The sequence below is a fragment of the Lynx rufus genome, unplaced genomic scaffold (genome assembly GCF_022079265.1).
Source record: "Lynx rufus isolate CCGP_SWC_20201006 ecotype Redwood Valley unplaced genomic scaffold, mLynRuf1.p SCAF_20, whole genome shotgun sequence".
In the NCBI taxonomy this organism is placed as follows: domain Eukaryota; kingdom Metazoa; phylum Chordata; class Mammalia; order Carnivora; family Felidae; genus Lynx; species Lynx rufus.
This window is the reverse complement of record NW_025814835.1, coordinates 839419-860359: the sequence shown is the minus strand read 5'-3', so window position 1 is coordinate 860359 and position 20941 is coordinate 839419. Positions and strand designations below refer to the sequence as shown.

The following is a 20941-nucleotide window of genomic DNA, read 5'->3' as shown; positions in this document are numbered from 1 at the left end:
CTGGCAGCCCCTGGCGTCAGGGTCTTTCCAAGACGGGCCCTTGGTCTCAGTGTGTCCACATCTCCCAGAAAGTCTAAGTCCGTTACTGGAAAGCACGTGAGAGAATCCAGAACTTTTGTGACCAAGTCCCATCTTCCTGAAGCTGCTGAGACTTGGGCTGTTCCTGCCTCATCGTCCTCTCTCTCCTCCAAGTAAATTTCCAGGGCTTTTTGGGTTTTTTGTTTTTGTTCTTTTGCCAGAATTGAGATCTAGTGTATCTATTTCAAAAGAGAATTGGGATGCAAATCGTCTCAAAACTCTGCAGAAGACAAACGAAACAGTAAAATCCTAAATGCAGTAAATTAGTCATTTCTAACTTTGCATCATTTTTTGATTTTTAGATTGTTAAGTTAATTTGTCCAATTCCTGTACAGCCAGTATATTTTAAACACAGTTCTCTTATGTATTGTTTTCTACTCCGGGTTCTTCAGAGATGATTCTGTCATCAAACCGTGGAAGCAAACAAGTTTCTTTACCTGCTAAAACTGGATCATACAATAACCCCCAATCACAGGGTGTTTTAACCTTTATTTATTTTTGAGAGAGAGAGAGAGACAGACAGAGCATGAGCGGGGGAGGGGCAGAGAGAGAGGGAGACACAGAATCCGAAGCAGGCTCCAGGCTCTGAGCTGTTGGGGCCCAAACTCACAGACCTGAGAGCATGAGATCATGACCTGAGCCGAAGTCAGGGGTTCAACTGACTGAGCCACCCAGGCGCCCCAAAATCACAGTTTTTTTTAAAAAAGTCTGATGTTTTAAAGAGAGGAGCCTGGTGATTCTCGTTATCAAGGTTATTTCAGAAGAGCAGGGTCCTTCCACTGTAATAACATCACTGCAGGGAAACTGGGTGTCGCTTTACTGCCAGGGTGTCAGCATCGGGGAGCTGGTGAGGCCACGGATGCTCAGGGCCACATTGTGCAGCCGGGAACGGGAAGTGGCAGGTGCTCCCACACGTACCCCGCAGAGCCTGGAACCATTGCACCCTGTTTCAGCGATTAAAATCAGTCAGGAAGTCACAAGGTAAGCGGTAAGTTTAAAGTGTTAGGAAAGGCGTCCCAGGAGTAACGGCCGAGCCAGCTTGTGGCCGCGGGCAGAGAGGACCGTGCAGCCTGTGTTGCGGGGCTGAACGGAGGAGCCCTGGCCAGGCTGGCACGTCTGGAAGGGGCTTGTGTCCTCTCCCTGCAGCGGGAGAAGGCGGGTTGTGACCGTCCTGACGTGTCTCGTTCCCAGAGGTGCCCTCAGCCCTTGTCTGCGGCCTCCTGGGGCGCCACGGGTGGACACATCGGCACCCTTGATCCTGTCTGCACATCAGGTGCGCTCACACCTCGATTGTGTTTTTTCTGTTTTGTTTATCTGCCTTTTTCTGCGCACGGGCTCAGTTCCACCGGTGATTGTTGGGTGGGCCTCGTGGGGCCGGACGCTTCTCCATTCTGGGGACACGCTAAGGTGCCCCCACGGCTGAGAGCCCCCGGGTCCTGGCCGTCTTCCCGTGGCCCCTCCCAGGGCGTGCTGCCAGCGCCAGAGCCAGGAGCCAGGTGGGCCAGTGGTCTGAGCGGTTCCTGGGCAGCGCCCCCCGAGGGTCCCCCAGTGGAAACAAAGATGTGACTTCATAATGATGAAAACAGCACCTACAGATTTGTGGTGTTTTACAAAGCTTTATGCACTGCTGTATTTTCCGGAAACCAAATTCATTTTTGCGGATTTGGTTACATTGGCATTTCTTCGATTATTTAGTCAAGAAATTATCTGATAGTGACCAGAACAAACTAAGTCAGAAATTAGGGCAACACATCATTTCTCGTGTAAGAGCTTAAAGGCGGTGAGAAACCAGCCAAAAAGGTAGAAGTTGGGTTGTTTTCCTTTCGCCGTGGAAAGCCCAGACCAGGGCCGCTGCTCCTCTCCCCCCTCAAACTCACGCCTAGAGCCCCCTCCTGGGGTCTGTGCCCACACCCGCACGTCCTCCCTCCTGTGGCCGCTGTCACGTCCCTCGCACCCCTTCCCCACAGGGTCCTCCCACAGGCGCCCCGAGTGCCGCACCCCGACTTCTGCCCGGGCGTCTTCGCCTGCGCCCACCAGGCGCCCCGTCCTTGGTTCTCGTTGATGAGGACGAGATAAAGGGAGCCCTTACTGTTTCGTAAGCACCGGTACTGTTGGACGGCTTTACAGTAACTCTGTTGCTCTTGGAATTACTCGGTTTTCTTACACTGAAAAGAATGAAAAAGGCTGAAGACAAAGCAGGGTCTCAAATCCGCTTGATCCTGAACCATTACCTCCACGGTGTCCTGTCTGGGTCACCCTCTGGCACATCCTGGGCTCAGGGTACGTGGTGCTGCAGGGGTGTGGGGGGCAGGCTGTGCTCTTACTGTGCCTCCTGGGACCCTCGTCTTCCTTCTCGGGTGTGTGGGTCTCAGCCAGGCCCCCCTCCCCCCTGCGGATGTGGGGTGCACGGGTCTCAGCCGGGCCCCCCCCGTGGATATGGGGTGCACGGGTCTCTTCCGGGACCCCTCCACTTGCAAATATGGGGTGTACGGGTCTCAGCCGAGCCCCCCCGTGGATATGGGATGCACGGGTCTCAGCCGGGACCCCTCCACTTGCAAATATGGGGTGTACGGGTCTCAGCCGAGCCCCCCCCGTGGATATGGGATGCACGGGTCTCAGCCGGGACCCCTCCGCTTGCAAATATGGGGTGTACGGGTCTCAGCCGAGCCCCCCCGTGGATATGGGATGCACGGGTCTCAGCCGGGACCCCTCCACTTGCAAATATGGGGTGTACGGGTCTCAGCCGAGCCCCCCCGTGGATATGGGATGCATGGGTCTCAGCCGGGACCCCTCCGCTTGCAAATATGGGGTGTACGGGTCTCAGCCGAGCCCCCCCTCTTCCGTGGGTGTGGAGTGCACAAGTCTCAGCTGGGCCCCCCCCCTCCCCCTGCGGATGTGGGGTGCACAGATCTCGGCCGGGCCCCGAGGCCCAGGCCATGCAGGGAGGTGTGGGGAGCAGACCTTGGTAATTATCCAGAAACCAGTCTCCTGGCAATATCAGGCCATGACATCAAGTGGGAACCAGAGCCCTGGGGTTTGTAGCCTTTCCCTTTTCGATACCTAATGAACTGTGATGACCGACTGCATCTTTTTGTGAGTCACAGTGTCACCCCGCCCTCTCATTTGGGGGGTATTGGCTCAGGCTGTGAACGTTGGATTAGCGGTGGTGCTGTGGGTTGTCGAGAAGCTCGAGAGTGTAGCTCGTTGTGTATGGAGGAGACTGGGTGTGTTCAGGACCAGGCCCCCCACTCCCTCAGGCACAGCCGCCTCCGGGTGTCAGCGTCCTGTAACACCAGGAGTGTTACATTCTGTACGTAGATGTAAGAATCTGGTGCATGTGTGCATGTGTGTGTGTGCGCGCGCATATGTGTATTTGGTAACAGGAAATGTAGGAGAAACTATAAGATGAATAGCTAAGATTTATAAGATCTAGAAGTTGCCGTCTCAGCATTCCGGTGGACACTTGGAGACAAGTGTAGGCCACGGGACTGCTCTGTAAAGGAAATGGACCACATCCTTTTCACGTAAGGAAAGGGTTGAATACATCGTGTTCTGTATTATAACATGCTAGAAATTGTCAAGAATCCCGTTTGATTATGGATGAAGAATTATTTCTCAGTCTTAAGCACAGGAAGCTGAGACCACAGATGTTTCTCAAGAAAAATTGTATTTGTTTTAAAAATATTATATTACATATTTCACCTTAATACCTACCAAAAAGAAATATGAATTTCCTGAAACTACATGGGATTTTTGGGGTGCCTGGGTGGCTTAGTTGGTCGAGCATCTGAATCTTGATTTCGTCTCAGGTCATGATCCCAGCATTGTGGGATTGAGGCCCACGTCAGGCTCCGTGCTGAGTGTAGAGCCTGCTTGGGATTCTCTCTCTCCCTCCCTCCCTCCCTCCCCCGCACTCCCTCACCGCTACCTCTCTCCCCTCCTTGCTCTCTCTAAAAAGAAAGAAAGGAGGAAAAGAAGGAAGGAAGAAAAAATACATAGGGTTTTTTATCTTTGGTTTTTTATATAAGTCCTAACACTTTTTAAATCTTAAATTAGGAATTCACAGTAGAGAGGGATTTCGTTGATTCCAAGATTACGAGAACTAAATAGAACTGCTAATCTTATAATTAAATTTTTTACTTGTTTACAATTTTCCTTCTACTTTGGAGATTGGGCAATGATTAGAAGTAGCAGCATGTTAAATAACTTAAAAAAATCCCTAACAGATTTTAAATCTGAAAATGAAAAAATAGACTTTGTCATAATTTTTAAAGAGCTTTATTGATGCAGTGTTTGCAAATCCCCGAGGCCCAAGGAAAATCATCTAAATGGTTCATTATTTAGCTTATTGAACTTTGCTGCAGTTAGGTTGACGGATGATGGCAGTGTTCCCAATCACCAAAGCACCGTTTTAAAAGCATTTTTTATTGAATAAAGTGCTTAGAATATTGCACCCTGGAGCTTTGTTCAGGGAAATGGCTCAATTGATGGTTTCTGTCTGACCTCAGCGTTGACCTATCACAACATGTGTGGTTAATAAGCAATGCTACCGCTTGGGAGCTTTGTAGCAGATTCTGCATCAGCGCTCCGCCCTCATGGTCCCTGCGTACTCATGGCTCTCACGTCCTCTTTGTCTTTCGAAAGGACGCGCTGAAGTCGAACGTTCCTGTGTCCGAGTCTGACGTCACAGTTGCATTTCCTCACAACAGAAGCGGCCTTCCTTTCCATTTTCCTGCAAACAGAGGGTCTTTTCCCTCCCTGCAGGTGTGCACAAGTGAATGTTTCATACAAATAATTGCATTCTGGGGCAGCTCATGTTAAACTGAGGTGCAGTCACTGAATACTTGTGGCAACGTGTGGTCGTGGAACGTGGGTGATACTTTAAGGTGCGGCAGGTGGCAGTGCTGGAGTGTCAGCAGCTCGTCTTGTATTCATCCCGTGGAGCCCCGATGCCCTGTCCTGTTCCTTATGATAAGTGATCAATGGTTCATTTTCTCTACGAGAGTAGAAAGTTTCACTTGCCCGTCGCTTTGTCTCTACAGCGTCAGCAGAGCAAATTGCAGCTTAGTGAACGGTGGGCGTTGCCTGGAAATCCCTGGACAGAGTTGCAACCCAGCCCCCTCCAGCTGTCCTATGTCCAGCGCAGGTAGAGGAAGCCAGGACCCTGAATGTCACGAGCAGTCCTGGTGGGTACGAGCTCAGTGGGCAGAGCCTTGGCGTTGGAAGGTTGTCAACTCAAGCAATCAGGGCATATGGTGACACAAACCTTGAAGGGCTCTGGTGTCTTTTGGTCCAAAAAGATCAATCGGCTGTGACTTTAAGGACTGCTGACTTCTGAACACTAGCTACTCGCTAGCAATGTTCTTGTCCGCACCGTGGCCTCATCCTGCACGTAGGCGAGGTCTGCGTTTGCATATTATTTTCAGGTGTAGATGTTAGCTCCTCACCTGGACATTTCTTGGTAAGAATCGGCTAAAATTTATGCCAGACTACAAGTGGATTATTTAAATATAGAAGAATATCGCCTCCTTACTGGCACTGCTTCTGGACTTACCAAAGCGAGCCATCCCGCGCATGGTGTGCTCTCGTTTTACACTCACTGTGTCGCGGGTGCTCCTCACAGTGGGACGGACCGTGGCGCTTGTCAGCACGTGTGGGCTCAGGTCCCTGTCAGCGTCGGAAACCCTGCTCTCAGGAGCAGCAGAGAAGGCGCACGCACGGCCCGCCGTGACTGTTGGGGGCAGTTTTTCCAGCCGACCAGCTTGCCTCTCGTGTTTGTGACTCCATTCGGTTATGAGCGTGCTGGTGGGACCGCAGTGGAAGATGTGTGGGTCAGTGATCAGGTTACGATTTCAAAGGTGCCTGGTAAGAAATGCATCCCTGAGCAGAACTGCCAGGCGTGTGTGTAACTGCCAAGAGGAGAAAAGTGATGTCCCCCAAGCTTTTCGTTAGTAATAGCACAGAAGTTTCTGGATAATGGAATCGTAGGGAAAAATTCGTGATCAGACCTTGCCTCATATTCTGTTTTCTCTCATGCGGTAGGACCCTGGGAATACTTTCCTGTACTGGCTCCTGAGAATGGAGAGGTGACAGTGTGTTCATAAGTTGCCCGTGACAAGGGTTGGATGTCACTAAGCGGCCCGCGGCTGACATTTAGCCCAGGCTTCCTCCAAATGCAGTTTTTATATTCACATTTCAAGTCTCTTTACCTTTGTATTATTGTCAGTAGTCACATTATTAGAAATTTCTACAAGCTCGGTAATCCTAGAAATAGCCATTTGAAATGTGAGCCTCTGAGCTCTGAGCTCTCTTCAGTTATCAGAGGAATACCTCTGAGGATCACATCCTAGCACGTCAGCAGCCGCTTCCGTAGGAACGTGGCAGCACCCGAGGAAGATGTGACAAACTAACCCCCCACGTTTTATTCAGGTAGTGACACGGCTGCCCGACCAGGTGAGATCACGTGGAGACCAAAACTTTCTTACTAAGGAGCCCACACCTGAGTGCCAGGAAGGTTTCGCATTCTGTGGGCTGGGGATACGGGAGCTGGGGTGCTAGGTGGCCCACACCGTCACCGAGAGCACCCCCAGGGAACAGGGAAAGCCGCGTGCCCTGCTTCTGCCCACGGAGAGGGCCTCACCGGGATAGCGGGCAGCAGCGCGTGACCTGCTCCTGGGAGAGATTCTGAGCCGGAGACCTGACAATTTCTTTCCACCCTCAGCAGCTTTGTGTGTACGTCCTGTTAGTGTAGGGAATAGGACCCGAGAGAAGCCATGGTCAGGAGAGGCCAGGGACACGGCGTGACCTCCGTGGGGACACCCGAACAGCTCCTGCTCGCGCCGTAGCAGGTGCAGTCAGCAGACGAAAGTCCGCTTCTGCCAGAGGGCATCCTGCCGAGCACCCTGCAAGCCAAGCCGGGGGCTGTGCTCACCCGTAAGGAGAAGTAAGTGAGCTTGCCTCCAAGTAAACAATTCAGAAGACAAAACAAAACCGAAGGAAATGAAAGGAAAGGAAAACAAAAAGGAATGGCTGAGAAGGCAATAAATTCAAAAGCTACGTAAAATGGAAAAATGACTGGCAAAATTAGTAAATAATACCAGTGAATGCAGACTAAGCATACACACAAAATTTGCACGTGAGGAGTGTATACCAGACAAACAGGCTTGAATTTTTGTGAGTGTATTGAACAGCCCCAATGCTAATATTTTTGAAAAGCTCACTAAGTAACCATGTTCGGGAAAAATATAAATTAGCCAAGTGGAGTCTAAAACACCTAAAACCTGAGTAGACCAGAAACAAAATTCAAAAAGTTGCCAAAACCACTTTGGACCAGACAGTTTTATAGGCCAGTTATTTTAAGCCAAAAATAAATCCCACCCAAAACTTTTCTGGAACAAGGAAAATAGTACAAAGCCTTCTAAGTCATTTCATAAGGCCAACTTACTCCTAAGTTCTAAAATCTGATCGAGACACACAGTATAAATATACACACAGTAAAAAAGGAACTCAGACATAAATCTTATAAACAAAGATCCAGAAATCCTGTAAGGCCAACAAAGCTACAGTACAACTGAATGACCATGACCAGGTGACCTCTTCCCCAGGGATACAAGAACGACGGACGAGGAGATGCGTCCGTACGGCTCTGGAGAAGTTGAAAGCCACTTGATAATCTCACTTCCATTAGAGACTTTTAAAAAGGCATTTAAGTTAAAACCCAGTACCCATTCCAGATCAAAACAGACACACTAGCTTCCTCTCCAAATCCAGCAATAGTCCATTGAAAACAGACAGACCTTTCTTAACGTGATCCATGCTGCCTGTCTTAAACCAATACTCACCGTCACACCGGATAGACTGTGCAGTCCTTCCCAAGCGAAGGATAAAACAAAGATGTTTGCTAACATCAGTGCCATTTCATACTGTCTGTCCCGGATGCTCTATCCAGACAGCACGGCAGGGAAAAATCATGACAGTTATTACGAGAAAATAAAATTACCCCTTAGACATGGTGTGACTGTATATCTCGGCAAGGACTCAGGAGACCCCAATAAAAATGCACAAACCCGTACACTCTTCTGTATCGACCACAGCCTGTTAACGTTGAAGACAGTGTCCCGTTCACGAAACCACAACAGTGAAAATATTTAATCATGAACCTAAGTAGGAACATGTCGTGTGGATGGAAACAACTAATTTTAAAGCTAGACTTTAAAGCACCTTATTAATGCTTTACCTACACTCTTCATCTTCTCTGAAAGAGGTGTCCTCGTTTATGAACAGAAGTAAGCGCAGAAAATGCTGGCATCGCATCCAAGGCCAAGGGAAGTTTTGTTTTTAATGCCAGAATGATGGTTCTGGTCATTATCAGCCCTGGACCGCCTTTGGACACATTTGAGGAGTTCTAGACCCTCCGATGTCTAGATTTCTCCCCAACCTACTGAAACTAAATCTGCAGAATCAAAAATCCTTCTGTTGTTCCTTATATTGTTTCTAATTTGTCTGTTTTAAAAACAGTTTATTTCAGGGCACCTGGGTGGCTCAGTCAGTTAAGGGTCCGACTTCAGCTCAGGTCATGATCTCACAGCTCGTGAGTTCGAGCCCCGCGTCGGGCTCTGTGCTGACAGCTTGGAGCCTGGAGCCTGCTTCGGATTCTGTGTTTCCCTCTCTCTCTGCCCCTCCCCAGCTTGCACTCTGTGTCTCCCTCTCTCAAAAATAAATAAACATTAAAAAAAATTTTTTTAAACAGTTTATTTCACTGTTAAGGTTGCAATATACGTTGCTTAATAAATTAAGTAGATGCACATCATCCCGTTAGACTGTTCTATGCATCTGCCTTTTGCCGGTGCAGAAGAGCCTCCCGTGAAGCGCACTGCTCCAGGGGCCCAGAAACCACGTACCCGTGTTGGCCTCAGTTGCCCAGCAAAAGAACAGGGTGTATGCTTATGCACATATCGGTAATTTCTCCTCCTCTCCCCCAGCTCTCTCATGTTACTGAAAACATCCAGAGCCATCACAGCTCCTGTATCTAGTCAAGAAATTTCATTTGCGATTACACACCTTTCCACATCCAGGGCTAGGTGGCTTCAGGTGAGTTCTACCAAATGTTTGAGAGGAAACAATACCAATTCTGTACAAACTCTTCTGGAATACAACAGGGGAAGAAACGCTTCTCTGGTGCTAAAGTGATACTGATACCAGACAAAGGCATTATGAGAAACTGGAAACGTAATCACTTAATGAACGTAGACGCAAAACTCTGTTACAAAGTAGGAGTGGATAAAGCCTGGCAACAAATAAAAAAGGTCATACATCATGATCAAGTGGGGCTTATTCCAGGAATGCAAGGTTGGTTCAACTGTGATGAATCAATCAGTATAATTTATCTACAGGACAAAGGGGAAAATCCGTATAATCATTTCAGTAGCTTCAGGGGGAAAAACACTCTTAACTGAAATCAAACATCCATTCCTAATAAAATCTCTCAGTAAACTAGAAATAAAAGAATTTGTTCAACCTAATAAGGGGCATGTGTGAAGAATCCTGTCGTTAGCATGATACTTAATACTTAACAATAAAAAGTAAAGGTGGGGTGCCTGGGTGGCTCGGTTGGTTAAGCGAGCACCTCTTGGTTTCAGTTCAGGTCATGATCTCACAGTTCACGGGTTCAAGCCCCGCGTGGGGCTCTGCACTGAGTGCACAGAGTCTGCTTGGGATTTTCTCTGCCTCTCTCTGCCCCACCCCACCCCCCCCAAATAAAGAAACATTTTACAGTAATAATAAGACCTTAAGAATAAGGCTCGGTGCTTCCTTCAGATGACTGGCGTCTTGTGTGTGAAGAAATGGTCTAAAGGTGGACTGGTAACTTCCAGGGAGACCATCGTTTCTTAGCTCCCAGCCCCGGTGATGCTGGGGGGGGGTTGCTCACCAGTCTTTTCCCAGAACTGGGGAGAGCGCCTCACACAAGCAGGTGCTCAGAACAGCCCCATTTATGCACTGGCACCTGTGTCAGGTGCCCCAGCAGCTTTCCACTCCTAAGTCGCTCCGGGTAAGAGACCTTCTGCTCTCTGTGGCTGGAGGACCGTCCCGTGCTGGCCACACGAGCGCCTCCAGCGTGGAAGTCCCAGATGTGCTGCGGGTTGGGGTGCGGGACGTGACCAACAAGCAGACCCCCGCACGTGTAAGTGTAGGTTGTCACGATGGCCACTCAGAGAAGAGTGGGTACACCCAGAGGAGCACAAGGGAGGGAGCCAGGACACAGCACCTTAGGCAGCCCAGGGAACCTTCCGGAGCAGTGGAGGCGGGAGAGAAGGCCTGCTGTAGCATGGTGGAGAGGGGGCGTTGGGCAGGCCCGCCAAGCCAGCCCTGAGCACAGACCTGGGACGGGCAGAGGCTGGGGGTCCATGGGTTGGTTCCAAGTGGAGTGTCCACGTCCGTAGCCGCACCTCCCTGGGCAGAAGCCAGGTGGCCATTCCCACACAGCAGGGCTGTGGATGCAGCACTCTCACTGTGTGTGTGCACGTGTGTGCGTGTGCATGTGTGTGTGCGTGCATGTGTGCGTGTGCATGTGTGCGGCTGTGGTCTCCAGCCCTCACGCTTGTAGCCCCCCCTCCCGTCCCTCATACAGCAGGCGAGGCTTGCAGGCTTTCAAAGAGGACGTGTGTTTTAACCGCTTACGTGTCTTTAGGAAGAAAACAGAGCCAAACGCCAACACCTCTGAAATTTTAGTTAATTTCTACATTTAATATCGCTGGATTTAAGCTGTTTCTAGGAGGCCTTCTGGATAAACACTACTGCTCTCTTGCAGAAATGAGAGAGTTAGTATGAATCCGACCAGGTCCCCTGCACTCCCAATGTGCTCTGAGACGAGGTGGGAAAGCTCAAAGCCGGAGCGAGACCCTCTGTTCACCCTTCACTGAGCAACTCGCATTAGGGCGGTGATTAAGGCATCTGTCTTGTGAAAGGGGTCACACTCCTGGTTGGCGTCACGGGGAGACTTAGTCCTCGAAACGATGATGATTAAAAATAGTTGTATGGGCACCTGCACTGACGTGACGCGGTTACAAGCCGCTCCCTGAGGCGGGTTGTGTGGGCACGCGTACAGTAAATGGCACACGGGTGTGAGTCCTCCGGTAGAGCCTGCAGTCCCGACCAGGGGGCCCGAGGAGGTGATGGGGCATCGGCAGGAAGAGACACTTGACGGGTCAGAACGTCACAGTTGCCCTTCACCTGGGGAGTGTGGGGCCATTTGCAGTTTATATTGAAGTTTTATAGGAAAAGCGTGTCCAGTGTGCGCTTCCTTTCCCACCCGAGGTGGGCTGCAGAACCCACGTTCCCCTGTGCTCCTCCTGTGACGGCCACGTGTCTCTGGGGTGCTCTGAATCAGTGCCGTGTTATCCGTGGCGTGGTTTTAGGATCTTGGCAAACTCGAGGAGCCCAGTAACACACTTGAAAACCAGACGATGTGAGTTCTAATGCGAGCTGCACAGTGACTCTGGTTAACACTCAACACGCCTACAGGATGCCGGACTGCCCTCCAGCCCAGCCGCTCAGCTCAGGAGCAGGAAGGCCCACACGCGTCCCTGTGCCTGCACACACGCCCAGAGCAGGGCCGGGGTGCGGGAGGTAGAAAAAATGCAGACTGCTCCTGGGGTGTGGGTCGGGAGTCTGGGGCTCGCCCAGCCCTCGGAGGGTCTGCCCTGCCATCCCCTGCACTGGAGAGTGGCCACGGGGTGGAAAAGCGTGGCGGGGAGGCCACCGTGGCTGCCCCGCCCCAGCCAGTATGGCCGGCGAGACCACCAAGCCTTTGCTCGGCAGCCTGTGTGCATGGACTGCGTGGGGGGCCGAGTCGGTCCACCCCTGCCGTGGGCAGGAGCCGAGAGCGTGAGCGCTTCCTGCCTCGGGAAGACCCGCCCGCCCACCTTCAGGTCTGCGGCGTGGGGCTGTGCTGCCTCGGCCTTTCCCCCTGGTCACCCGGGTTCAGACACGTGGGTCCTTCCCAGTATCAGAGGTGTGCCCTTCCCAGATGGCTTCTGCTTATTTCTAAAAGGCAGTGAGAAATCCCAAATCCAGTTCAAAGGTTATTTTTCCTCTTTTTATTCTCCACCCAGGGCGGTGCCACGTAACGTCCGGGCCTCACTACTCGGCTTTTCCGTTCTCTGCATGGCCCGGGGCCCCTGCTCCTGCCCTGGCTGGGCTCGCTGGGCTCGGGGAGACTCACCTGGAGGGGCGTGCTGGCGTGTGCTGGACCCCTGCTCCGCACGCGGTCTGCACAGGGCTCCTGCCAGGCAGGGTCTGCAAAACCTCCCTCGGTTTGGAGGTCACTGGCAGGAGGACTGTGCTCAGCTCTCAGACCCGCCCCGGCTGTGACCACGGAGGGACAAAGATTAAGATCCACCAGGGAACCCATAATGGCACAGCTGCACAGGCCAGGGTCCCCCAGAGACCTGCCGTGCGCTCCCGCTCGCCCCCGCCCCGAGGGTTGCATGCACCGTGCTTACTTCTCCAGCGTGTCGTGTGACGTGTGCACGGCACCGCCAGGGCCGGAAGGCCACTGAGCCTCGGCGTCAGGGTTTTTACTGGGTCTTTCACACACACATGGTTGACCCCACATGGCTGACCTGTTTCCTGCCCCTGCAGAGGTCGGGGTGACCATAAGCCCAGCACCCCTCCATAAGGCACACTGATGGTGCAGACCATGTGCAGCCCACTCCAGGGCCCGTTACCGTGGTGGGGACACCGGCCCCCAGGAACAGAGCCCACAGTCCTCGCTGCACGATGAGGCAGTTGCCCCTAAGCAGGGCAGTGTTCTGGCCTTCCATTGACTCCCCGGCAGAGGTGAGGGGTCACAGCATACTGTCCTGCCTCTGACCCCGTTGGCGGTGGCTTTGGTGGGCAGGTTCCACTAACAAAACGTGAAAATCACGAACAAGTCCTGTCGACACAACAGTCTCTCACAGTATTGGACAGACATTAAGCATTCGCTTTGTGACTGTTCGTATAATTTACCTTCTGGAAAGGAAGAACAGTGATCTTACTGAAATAGTTCATCAAGTAGACAAAAGTAAACATCTGCTCATTTGCTTTATTTCCCCCAAAAGGGGGAGAAGCATCAGTTGCACGTGGGCAGTGGGGGCTTCAGGCGCACAGCAGGTAAAACGCTAGGTGATCCCACGAATAGCGTGCTCCCAAAAGGCAGCGGGAGTGAGTCCAGCACTTGAGACGTGGTCTGACCAGCCCAAATGTAATTCACACTGAGGGCTTCTGACTCGTTCTTGGTTGAGGTTTTGCCTTACCAGTTTAAATTCAGTACTCTAGCCTGTTGGGCACATTGTCGAATTCGATCCGAGGTTTTGGAGAGCAAGCGGGTCTCCCCTGTGTAAGGACCCAGGCACAGAGAAGGTCAAGGTACACACAGCAGGAAAGGCTCAAGGTCAGAATTTCCCCTTCAGCGGGACGCTTCCCAGCAGCGACCGCTGCGCCACGGGGCAGCCCCCCGACCCGGGGCGTCCGTGAGACGGCCTGTGTGCAGGGCCGGCCGGCGCGTGGACGGGTTCTCCTTCTGGACGTCAGAGCCGATTGCGCAGTGCTGCTCACACAAGATGCTGGTTCTGCACCGTCGACTCTCTAGCTGGCGACCTAATCCGTAACCTGGTGCTGTGGCTAATGCTGTGACTTCACTAATTTAAACGGAACTTGTGTTTTTAAGGGGAAAATCGGGGAGGAGAAATTTGCACCCCGCACGTAGCCGTTCCCGCCTCAGCAAGCAGACTGTGCCCCACGGGGGGTTGGGGACCAGGTGTGGGCAGTGGGGCCGGGCAAGGGGGCAGGAAGTCTCCCCTCAGGCACCGGGCGCTGACGGGCCACAGCGTCGGAGCGCAGCTTGCGCACGGCGGGCCACCTTCGGTCCGCTCGAGAACGAGACCACTGTGTCCCATCCTTGGAAGTAGGAGGTGGCACCACGGTCACTGCCTGTGTCTGGCACTCAGACGCCGAGCCCGGGTGAGAAAGTTGCTCTGAGCCCTCGGCCTTTCTTCTAGGAATGCGTTACTATCTGCGAAGTGATCCAGTAATGCGGGGTCGTTATTACCGTTTCCCTCCCAATCCCGCTTTTCTGAAATTGTTCCGTTCCGTTCACTGTGGGCTGACTCTACCAGGTAATCTTTGTAAAAGACTTTGTAAAAGATGCAAAATTTCTGCCACGTGAATTCTGGTGCATTGACCTATGTTACTTATTTAAAAAAAAAAACAACTGATTTTAATTTTTTTTTTCCAACGTTTATTTATTTTTGGGACAGAGAGAGACAGAGCATGAACGGGGGAGGGGCAGAGAGAGAGGGAGACACAGAATCGGAAACAGGCTCCAGGCTCTGAGCCATCAGCCCAGAGCCTGACGCGGGGCTCGAACTCCCAGACCGCGAGATCGTGACCTGGCTGAAGTCGGACGCTTAACCGACTGTGCCACCCAGGCGCCCCAAAAAACAACTGATTTTAAACCGTATGTCTTTACTACCCTGAAATTTTACCCCCTACCTGTCTGTTTGGCTCCTTTACGAGATCCTAACATTTGGGGAAATAAAGCCCACCCACCCCCCGACCCCGTGAAGGAGACGGACTGCTGTCTGTCAGGGATTTCTTTACGACCAGCCTGTGGAGCGTGGCCGTCGTGCCCCGAACCAGCCGCCCGGCGGTAGTTCTTACCAGCACAGCACAGGCGACTCGTGCTCTTGGCTGTGTTCCGGAACACGTGCCGTCCCAGACGACCCTTCACTTCCATGTTCTCCTGCCTTCCTGTCTCTGGCCACTCGCGGCCTCCCCAGCACGCACAGGAGCAAACAGCCCCGCACCCTCAGTTGGCAGTTGTGCTGGAATCTTCCTGTAGTTAGAAGTGTGGGGGCCACCTAGGAAACCTCACCTTGAAAGGGATTCCCGTTCTGTGAGGGAGGGTGACGGCGGAACCCAGACACCCCAGATACGCTTTGGCGTGCACGGCGGCCTGCCCGGTGGCCTGGCCGCCACGGTTGTCCAGGTGAGGAGTTGGAGTGGGGGCGACCCGAGCGTTCCGGCCTCGGAACCAGGGCTGCTGGGCCTCATCGCGGCCTGTCCCCCCGCGATTTCACAGGGAACGCTCAGGCCCAGCGGTAACGCTCTGCTTGCTGGGCAGAACTGAGTGGGTGCACTCCTCCGGCCCGGGGTAAATGCTGGGCCTGTAGTGGGTGAGTACAACCGCAGGCCTGAAGGAAGGGGCGGGGGGCACGGGAGGAGCCCGAGCCCCCCAGCTTGCGTATGACGGCCCTTCACCGAGCAGGGGGGCGGGGGGTGGGGAGGTCCAGCGGACCACGTTCTAGCTGAGGACTGTTGTCAGGTGGCTTTTAAAGACAAACTGATTTTATTTTTTCCCAGAAAACACTGTCATGAAAAACACTGTTCATAAATCAGCTTTAAAAATTACTCTTCTGTTTTTGATTTTCACATTTTAATGCTAGATAATGAACCATCAATAAGAATACTTCTGTTTTTGAGGAATGACCGTGTGCCAGGGGACTTTGGTCATTTCAGCGTTAGAACAGTTTGCAAGTCTGTTTTCCTCCTGACCCAGGGGTTGCTGGCAGAGCTGAGCTCAGTTCAGGTACTCCAGTAGACGCACCAGCTGTCCTCGGTCACTCGTCTGGCTCTCATTTAGAAGGAGAGCAGGGCCCCATCAGGGACGTGGCGCTGGCGGGCGGGCGGGAGCTCTCAGGAGGCCCCGTCGCTCACAGCCCGCTCTGCGCCCAGGCCGGCACCTGTGTGGGTTTTAAAGCCCCACCTCTGGGCAGCCGAAGACACAACGAGCGACAAAAGAATGATCGGTAATGGATTTCTTGCTGGAAAGCGAGACCGAGGGACCCGGCCACGGTGCCAGGTCGTCAGCCAGAGAGTGGTTGTTCCAGGGTCGATACTTGACACGGCGCCACCCCAGGAAGGTTCCGGACAGCGTAGGTGTCGTGAATTGCCGCTGCCGGTGAGCTTCCTGACCGCCAGCCTGTCGCGTCCCTTCACGTGTAGCGCGTGGCCTCACGTCTCGCTGGTCTCCTCCAGGTGGCCCTGGTGCAGTGGACGGAGAGCGTCGGCCTCACGCTGGTCAGCAGAGACCTGGGCTCCATGCAGCTGAGGACCCCCAGCGGCCAGATTCAGACCTACTGCATTCTGCAGATGTTCCCCTTCACGTCGGAGAGCAAGCGCATGGGGGTCATCGTCCGGGTAGGCGTCCGCCCGTGACCCAGGCTTGCGCTCCGCTCGGGGCTGTGCACGCCAGGCTGGTGGCTCGGGGCGGTTCTCTGCCAGTGCTTCTGTTTGCTGCAGTTCTCTTTCTTTAAACAAAATCCAGACTAAGGATTTATACCGAGAAGTTAGCGAGGCTCTAACGGCAGTGATTTAAAGGGCAGAATAAGTCAGAGGTGTTAGCCGGTAACGTTTGAAATCCGCTGCAGCTGTTGGGTTCTGTTTCCGACGGCAGTAGCACGCCAAGGAGCTCTGCTGGAGAATGAGTTATGACGATAAAGCTGCCGACCTACACCCCTGTTAGGTGTTTCCAGCAAATTCCAAAAACATGTCCTGGAAGCTGGCTGACCAGAGAAAGCGTATTCGATCGGGCAGTGAGAACTTGAGAGGATTCACCTTCACCTTGCTGTCCGAGGCACGTGTTGCCGACAGGTTGCGTTTCAGCAGCCTCGGCACGGCCTGTCGAGATCTGCAGTTAGTTCTCAGTTCTCATTTGCCCGAACACCTAGAAGGGGAGGCTGATGATGCCTGCACGGGAGGATATTTGAGTAGCTCAGGCCCAAGGAACACACTCGGGGCAGTCGCTTCTTCCAGCGCGTTTCTAGCCAGGCAGCTGCCATCTGCAAGGCGCGGTGTGTCCTTAGCGTGCCTGTGCTCCCTCCCTGCGCAGGACGAGTCCACTGCGGAGATCACCTTCTACATGAAAGGGGCCGACGTGGCCATGTCCTCCATCGTGCAGTACAACGACTGGCTGGAGGAAGAGGTAAGCAGCCGGCTCACGGGTGCTGCCGTCACGGGGGGGACCGAGACACCACGTTTGCGGCCGGACGCCGACAGGTTTCTGGACACGGAATTGGCTCTCCACCAGATTCTTTTTTTTTTTTTTTTTTAACGTTTTATTTATTTTTGAGACAGAGACAGAGCGTGAACTGGGGAGGGTCAGCGAGAGGGAGACACAGAATCTGAAACGGGCTCCAGGCTCCGAGCTGTCAGCACAGAGCCCGACGCGGGGCTTGAACTCACTGACCGTGAGACCATGACCTGAGCCGAAGTCGGCCGCTTAACCGACTGAGCCACCCAGGCGCCCCTCCCCAGATTCTTTTAAGCGATTCCAGTTCCTCTCAATTTCGTAAAGCAGAAAGGAGGGGGTGCTGCTTAATTGCAAATAGTTTACTTTCTGTATAAACAACTACTCGATTTGGTTTTTGTGGGGTTGCACGTAGATACGTTAGTGGGTCCTTATGAATAATATTTGTTTCCAGTAGTGAAACAGTAGCATTACTAATCATTCGCTAAAAATTCTGAAATAACATTGTATCATATTACATATATTATATTTTCATGTTTATTTTGTAACCTAAGTTATTTGCAAGATTTTAATTAGAATTTTAATCTCATTTTAATGTGTACATATGAATCACTTTAAAACGAGAAAATACTGGGGCACCTGGGGGGCTCAGTCCATGGAGGGTCCAGCTCTTGATCTAAGCTCAGGTCATGATCTCACGGTCGTGGGTTCTAGCCCCACTTCGGGCTCCGTGCAGGGCTTGGAGCCTGCTAGTTAATTAATAAATAAATAAAAATAAAATAAAATACGAATAAAATCAATTCTCTATTTTACCAAATTCTCCCTATAGAAAACAGGATTTATGTTTCGCCTCATGAGGTTATGTTATTGTTTACGTTTGTGTGTTAGTGAAAAAGTTGGATTTCAGAGTCCACGGAACCCTTGTGGGTGTCGGCACAGCCCTCTGTGGTGCTCCTGGGTCACCCGCCGCTGCCCACACCCCACACCCCACACCCCGCGTCCGCGGCAGCATTGGCAATATGAATCAATAGCTCCTTCAGGCGCTTGGATTTAATCAGGCCCATGAATAAATTAAATTCCCTGAAGACCTAGTAAAATGCCATAAAAATTACTTTTGGTCATAATGATGTGCCATTAATTATAAAATACTTGTTTAATTTATTTAGCTTTATGAGGTCAAATCAATAAATGTCTTGCAACAGACAGATAATGTCAGATTGTTTTCCACAAAGATAACTTTATTAAAAATCCTTTGTGCATTCAGTCCTCAACTTGACATTCCCTTCCTTTAGATAAATCTTTTGGTCCTCCACCCATGTCTCTGCAGTAATGCTCTTATAGTCTGACGGCCTTTACTTTATTTACAACAAAAACCAAAAAACACGCAGGTTGGGAGAGCCTGAGCATCGCTCCCCACGTTGGATTCTTGGCTGTAAACTTGTATTCTCCGCTTATTAAACAAAAGAAAAACAAGCCACCAACACTCTTGACTCACCACGTAACAGAAAGAGCCAATTTTGTCAGACCCGCGACGTCAGATTGTGCAGTGCGCACAGACCTAGAACAACCGCGCCCCGGACGGCGAAAGCGCTCGGGCACTTGGCCTCCTGCCCTCCACGCGCAGACGTGGAGCGAGGGTCAGAACTGGGGATCGGGGAAGGCGTGAATGAAGGGGTGCGGTGACCAGTGCCCTGCCATCCCCAGAAGATGTGTGAGGCGGGGGCGTGGGAGCTGTGCCCACAGTCCGCTTCTCCGTGAGCATCAGACCTACTCAAGCGGCCAGATTAGAAAGGATTTCAGAAAGTCTGAATGGTTCATACTCCGCGTTTGCAGACTTGAGCATCTCAGCAGCAGTCTGGCAGGTGAGCTTTGTGAGACGTGAGCGCCCCACCCAGAGAGCGAGCGAGCGAGAACCGCGGTTATCTATCTGGAAGCTCCAGCCTGTGCCCTGAAGGGACAGCGGAGGCTGAGGTCTGTGCGCACGGCCGGGCAGGGCAGAGCGCGCGTGCAGAGTCGCGTCTAGACTGTTGATCAGTGAGTGCGTGCCCTTGTCCCTAGTGATGTGGGGTTTCCACTCACGGAAGGTCACGCACTCCAAGTCATGGCTCCCTCAGCGGCCGTAACTGCCCGTCTGCGTGGCTTTGTGGCTGCACGCAGGGCTGCGTCCGGGCTTTGGCACACACGCCAGGACGTCCCAAGCAGGGTCGCGGGGAGCTGTCGGTGTGTGGTCCCAGCGTTGGATACCCAAGCTTACTAGTACCCGAGTTTCTTTACGAACCGAAAAGCAGCCGATGCATTTGTCTGGGATGCATTCGCCGAAACGTGTGACTATGGTGTCCGTTCTCATTTGCAAGCACATGTTGTGCACGTCGGGGATTCTGTCTGTGGCTGTTGTATGGCCGAAGCGTGGAGCCCTGCACCCCTCGGGCTTTGCTGCGGACACTTGAAGAGACCTGCCCGTCTCTGCGTGGCCCGGCAGCGAGCGAGCGGTCGCACACCCAGGCGCCACCTCTGCCGGGCCCCGGCCCACCGCCCCTGCCCCACGAGGCTGTCCGTGCGGTCCGGGAGCCCCTGCTGGGGCCGGGAAACACTCCAGAGCAGGGTGAGCACGTGGCCCTGTGCCGTGTCGACCACGAGTGCCGGAAACAGGCCAAACATGCTCGGCCTTCGAAACGGTTCCTCAAAGTTCGAAACTTGAGAGTGTCAGCAAGAAAGAGGTGAAGGGCTGTCAAGCAGCAGGCCTTCGGAAGCCCGCGGCCTGGAGGAGCCTTGGCTGGTGGTAGTGTTCTTGATGTGTAGACAGCGTGGCCGCAGAGAACGGTACGGCTCAGCGCTCAGGTTGTTTTCTACTTTTCATTTGCATCAACACACGTCACTCCGAAGCGCTGCTGTTGACGCCCGAGCTTGGGCCTCAGACTTCCCGTGCGTCTGTCCCAGCGGCCAAGGAGCCGGTGCCCCACTTGGCAGCGGCCTCCACGTCTTCTCCCGGACGCTCTTCCTCTCCCTGCTCCCCCTGCTGTCCACGCGCGGGCCCCCTGGCACCCACGTGCGCGCCAGGGACACTGCCCGGGTTTGCTCGGCTCAGAGTCCGAGGGCAGCGACCGGCGGGGGCCCCTCTCCCGCCTGCCACCCTGCCTGGTCCTCCAGGGGTGGGGCCTCTATTTGGGGCGAGACAGCTGCTCGCCCCACAGGCCGCCCCCTCCCTGCAGACCGTGCTCCCACCTTTCCAGGCAGCGTTTTGAGGGTGTCAGTCGGTCTCCACGCCCCGTGGCAGCTTCACGGCCTGAGGGAGGGACACGCGGTCACAGAAGGAAGCGGCACCCGCTCTGGGGGTCCACGGCCGGGAAAGCGGCGTGGGCTCCTGCTCCGCCAGCGTGGCTGTGTGCGCGACCTCGGGCGTGGCTCCTCGGTGCCGGCTGGTGTGCACGGGCCGTGTCCCAGCTCCGGGCCCCGGGCCCCGTCCCCCGGAGGAGCGCCAGGCGCGCCTCTGCAGGTACCGGGTCCGTTTCCAGCAGTGGGATTTGTGTCGATGGCATGTGCAGCTTACGGTGACAGGAGAGGCCCGTCGCCAGCAGATAGGTGGGCGCGGGTCAGGCTGTCCCTACACCCCGTCGTCAACTGAGGCTGCCCGGGTTTGCCTCCAACAGGAGAGGGTGTGTTTGGGTGGTCTCTGAGCAGGAGGACTGGACAGCTTCTCACACACCTGTTGAATGCGTTTCCGTCTCTCAACGGGAGCGGGGGGCCTGTGGCGTCTCTTCAGGCCCCTTTCCCTGCAGGTTGAGACTGCGCCCCAGG

The 20941-nt window shown here is 53.3% G+C and overlaps 1 protein-coding gene across 5 annotated transcripts in view; it reads left to right on the top strand.

Annotated features, from left to right (window-relative positions):
• Positions 1-20941, top strand: part of ATP9B (ATPase phospholipid transporting 9B (putative)) — a 257177-nt gene that overhangs the window by 206858 nt on the left and 29378 nt on the right. For all 5 annotated transcript variants that reach the window (XM_047086323.1, XM_047086327.1, XM_047086325.1 and 2 more), the window contains 2 exons: positions 16156-16317; positions 17009-17101. In XM_047086323.1, the coding sequence (XP_046942279.1) occupies positions 16156-16317; positions 17009-17101 (255 nt within the window). The remainder of the gene's footprint in view (positions 1-16155; positions 16318-17008; positions 17102-20941) is intronic.